At 47.0% G+C, this 4,884-nt stretch overlaps 1 protein-coding gene across 1 annotated transcript; it reads left to right on the top strand.

Moving 5' to 3' along the window:
• Window positions 1–2,182: 2,182 nt before the first annotated feature.
• On the top strand, window positions 2,183–4,434 carry LOC108028958 (protein escargot). Its single transcript, XM_017100997.2, has one exon. It carries the CDS (start codon window positions 2,398–2,400, stop codon window positions 3,805–3,807), a length of 1,410 nt encoding a protein of 469 aa, XP_016956486.1. The 5' UTR covers window positions 2,183–2,397; the 3' UTR covers window positions 3,808–4,434.
• Window positions 4,435–4,884: the final 450 nt, after the last annotated feature.

A 4,884-nucleotide genomic window follows, 5' to 3' on the forward strand; every position in this document is an offset into this window, starting at 1 on the left:
CGTGGCTCAGGGCGCACAGAGGGGCTACAAATGCTGCATCAAACAAATGTTAGAAAATAAAAATAAAATTAAAAAAATATAATTGTAAAATAACCATTTTAGAAGGTTTATACATATATATAAATATTTTAATAAATCTTAAAAAATTGTTTAAAAATATATTATAAATGTTTTAAAAACGTAGGTTTCATTGCGATTTTGCTCAGTAAAATAACTATTTTAGACGGTTTATACATACATATATATATAGAAATCATAATTTAAAATATTAATAAGTAGGTAATGTTAAATAACCTATCCTAAGTCCTATTTTGATCACCAAAGAGTCCTTAAATCAGAGTGAAAACCCCCAGATGGCCAGCTCTGCCTGCCAAACTCGAACCTGTCTCTAGAATTGCACATGTTTATCTATTAATTTATGCTGGCGGTTTTCGGGTTCCTCGTCTGGCAATCTCGGTGGGATCGCACTTGTGCCCGGATAGCCTGCTTCCTGGGAATTCCTGTTGGCTGCAGAATGGAGGGGGAGGATCCGCATCTGGATCTGGATCCCCGAGCACAGCAGTCGCCCTGCGACAGGGACAAACGCTCGATAAGAACGCTAATTAAGTTAAATGCTAACTTCGTGTGGGTTCTACACGGAGAATAAAAATTACTTAAAAGTTGGATATCCCTTATGGAATTTCAAGAAACCTTTGTGTGCTTAAAACGGCCTTAATAATATTTAAAAACTATAAGATTGTTTTAAAAAGATTGATACATGTCTGATTTTGCTTGCCATGTCAACATTATAAATTACTTTTATAATCCACCTTATCGATGGTATAGATTTAGGGGTAGAAGAACTTCAAAATTATTTTCCGTATTTGTAGGGACTTTTTTTGCAGTGCAGCAGTGATTCCTGGTAAGTGGTCAGATTTTGGCACTGGTCTTCTGCTCAGTTTGGTCCTCAATGATTTATGTCCTGCAATTGGAATTCGAGGGGCGCAACACCTCCTATCTTATCTCCAGAGTGAACACTTTCGCTGTTTGTTTGTTTTGCCGTTGTTGCCACACATCTGCCACTCGGTGGTGCGAGTGTGCGGGTGCTTGTGTGTGGCATTTTCCACTTGAGGACCTCAACACGATCCTTAATTGCCAGCATGCTGTCCTCTACATGGATACTGTTCCTCCCACAAATCCGAAAAATCATAAATACATTTAAATCGCTTCTTTGGCGCCTCGAAACCTTTGGATACCGAAGAGAAAACGTCAAGAGCGCGCGGGAAACAAAGTGGAAACGAAACAGTGGGAAAAGAGTGTTATTGGAAGAGAAAGGTGCTCGATTGCTCTTGCCATCGAAGAGATTGATCAATTATGTTCAATCTTGTCTCTTTTAAAAAGTAGTTCTTTTTAGGAAAACTTTTAGAAAAAGTGTGTTCTATAAAGTGTTTTAAAAATCAAATTATTTCATTTTATTGTGTACTCAAATGTTCAATATAATCAACATACATTACCTGAAATGAGTCCTTGTAAAGTTGTTTTCATAACAACTGGCATTTCCCTATTACTAAATTATCCTAGGTACTTCCTCACTCCTTTCGGGGGCACAAAAAACGGTTCATTAATGCGGAGTCCTACCTGGCCTTCCGACCCTTTGACGTCGGGCTGGGCCACCCTACCTGCTTGTTTTTTGCGTTTCGGCTATCAGGCAGACTAATGATGCACCTGATAATGATAATGAGGCACGAGGAACCGCTCCCTCGCTAATCCCCCAAAAGTTAGGCTTTTCCAAAATTTCCTCGAAAATGCGTAGGTAAGATCGCTTTTCTCCTTATTGCGCATTGAGCCAGCGTTGAAGAGAGTGCGCAGCTGCGCAGAGCGCGACGCACACAGGTAAAGGTAGTTTATATAGTCCACACCAGTGCAATTATAACGGCATCGCTTCGTTTGCGGCTTCGATTGGTGCAAGTGTACGAAGTCGGCACGTGAGGCATTCGTATATAAACAAGACGAAACCTGTTTTCGCGCCCAGCGACGCGATTGGTCGGCGTGCTACCTGCATGAACATGCACGCTCTCGCCGGAGAGCCCTCTCGCGCGCTCTCTTCAGCCCGCTTCGGGCCCGGAGCCGAGGACAGCCGAACCCGGGCGGTATAAAAGGGCCGCACCACCGCCAAACTCGCTCAGTTCTTCTCAGACGCTAACCGATTGACATAGCCAGCTCTCCTAACCTGAACATAACCGCAGCTTAACCGATACATCCAACCGCTTCGCCCAACGGAACCCGCGTTTTGTATCTCTGTGCAACACCCGAGAATCTCTGTGCCTGTGTGAACATGAGGACACACTGAAAGTGACAACAAAAAAATCGAGAACTTTTCCAAGCAATCCGTAAAAACTCTTAAGAAAAGCTAGCAAAATGCATTCCGTGGAAGACATGTTGGTGGAGAAAAACTACAGCAAGTGCCCGCTGAAAAAGCGCCCGGTTAACTACCAGTTCGAGGCGCCCCAGAGCCACAGCAGCACCCCCAACGAACCGCAGGATCTGTGCGTGAAGAAAATGGAAGTTCTGGAGGACAACCCCTCCGAGGAGCTGATCAACGTCAGCGATTGTTGCGAGGACGAGGGCGTGGACGTGGACCACACCGACGACGAGCACATCGAGGAGGAGGACGAGGATGTGGACGTGGACGTGGACTCTGACCCCAACCAGACACAGGCTGCGGCTCTGGCTGCTGCCGCTGCTGTGGCCGCCGCCGCCGCCGCCTCCGTGGTGGTGCCCACACCCACCTACCCCAAGTATCCCTGGAACTTCCACATGTCGCCGTACACGGCCGAATTCTACAGGACCATCAACCAGCAGCCGGGTCACCAGATCTCCCCGCTGCGCGGCGATCTCATCGCGCCCAGTTCGCCGAGCGACTCGCTGGGCTCCCTGTCGCCGCCACCACACCACTATCTGCATGGTCGCGCCAGCTCCGTGTCGCCGCCCATGAGATCGGAGATCATCCACAGGCCCATTGGCGTGCGGCAGCACCACCACCGCTTCCTGCCCTACCCACCCATGGCCGGCTACCCCAGCCTGGGCGGCTATACCCATCACCACCATGCCCCGATTTCGCCGGCCTACTCGGAGAGCTCCTACTACTCCATGCGCTCGATGACGCCAGAGTCCAGCTGCAGTTCCTCGCTGCCCGAGGATCTGTCCCTCAAGCACAAGAACATGAACCTGACCAAGACCCAGCAGCCCGGAGAACTGGCCGCGGCCAAGGCGACAGGCGAGTCCTCGCCTGGACCCAGCCCCATCTCATCCGCCAAGAAGGACAAGAGCCAGCCGCCGCGCTACCAGTGCCCCGACTGCCAGAAGTCCTACTCCACCTTCTCGGGCCTGACCAAGCACCAGCAGTTCCACTGCCCCGCCGCCGAGGGCAACCAGGTGAAGAAGTCCTTCAGCTGCAAGGACTGCGACAAGACGTATGTTTCGCTGGGCGCCCTCAAGATGCACATTCGCACCCACACGCTGCCCTGCAAGTGCAACCTGTGCGGCAAGGCCTTCTCCCGACCGTGGCTCCTCCAGGGCCACATCCGCACCCACACGGGCGAGAAGCCCTTCAGCTGCCAGCACTGCCACCGGGCCTTCGCCGATCGCTCCAACCTGCGGGCCCATCTGCAGACCCACTCGGACATCAAGAAGTACTCCTGCACCAGCTGCTCCAAGACCTTCTCGAGGATGTCCCTGCTGACCAAGCACTCGGAGGGCGGGTGTCCTGGCGGCAACGCCGGCTCCTCCGGCAGCGAACTCAACTACGCCGGCTACGCCGAGCCCTAGGGCGGTCTGCAGGGGGCTGTATGTAAAGTACACATCTAGCTGAGATCCCAGCCATGTTCCACCAAAAATTAGTTCCTAGCTCTCTTAGGCGGCTCCAAGTTCCCGAAACACACAAACTCCCAGTGCAGACACACAACTCCAAGCAGAACTTCACTTATTTTTATTTTCTAGTCAGCATTTTCTCCGAAAAACGAGAAAATTAAAAATTACATTTTAATTTGTGCCCCCAAACACCTTTGTACCACATAATCCCCGATCTGAACAGTTCGAACCGTTTTAGCGTGTGTGCCCATATCCTAAAGATGAACTTTGTAAAGTATTCTACGATTTATCCTGTACATAGCGTATTATGTCTACTGTAGACTCTAAGCTGAGACAAACGAAACGCCAGACAATCGCAAGCCAGACATACACATCTCTCTATTTTATACGATAGTATTTTAGCCTAGCTGTAGAACGTAGAATATTTTTGATACGACCCACTTTTTCGCATATACATTGAAAATGTTGTACTTAGCCTAAGCGAAGATGAGCGAGCAACAAATATTTTGATACGAAATGTTTTGTAATTCTAAGTAATTTATTGCATCGAGCGCAGAAAGAAGAAAATACATTTATTTACATACGAGAGAAGTTGGAAACGATTTTATTTGTTGGGTGGGCTGGGGACTCTCACTTTTCAGGACTTTTTATTGCAGCGGTGATGCCGAAATGTAACTTCCGAAGTTCTAAAGCTTTGAAGTTCTAGGTGATACAATTTGTAGAGCTAAAAAAGTTTGGATTTCCATTTTTTAGTTGGTATATTTCCAGAATCTTTTAATATATGGTATAGTATAGTATATACTGCAAGTAATTTCCGATCAGTTTATGAAAATTATTTGTATCATATTTCAATTTTATTCCTTAAAACGTTTCTAGAATGTTTTATTATTACAAGGAACTTATATTCTTTTTTTATGATTAAATGGAATACAACATTTTAATAATGTTAAGCTGAAGTTTCTATAAAACCTAATATTTTCCATGGTGAGATACTCATTTCCGCCCGAGGGTTCAATGGAATCTAGAATAATCGTG

This window comes from Drosophila biarmipes, chromosome 2L, assembly GCF_025231255.1.
Source record: "Drosophila biarmipes strain raj3 chromosome 2L, RU_DBia_V1.1, whole genome shotgun sequence".
In the NCBI taxonomy this organism is placed as follows: domain Eukaryota; kingdom Metazoa; phylum Arthropoda; class Insecta; order Diptera; family Drosophilidae; genus Drosophila; species Drosophila biarmipes.

Coding starts and splice junctions, on each gene's coding strand:
- LOC108028958 (XM_017100997.2), top strand. CDS start 2,398: ATGCATTCCGTGGAAGACATGTTGGTGGAGAAAAACTACAGCAAGTGC.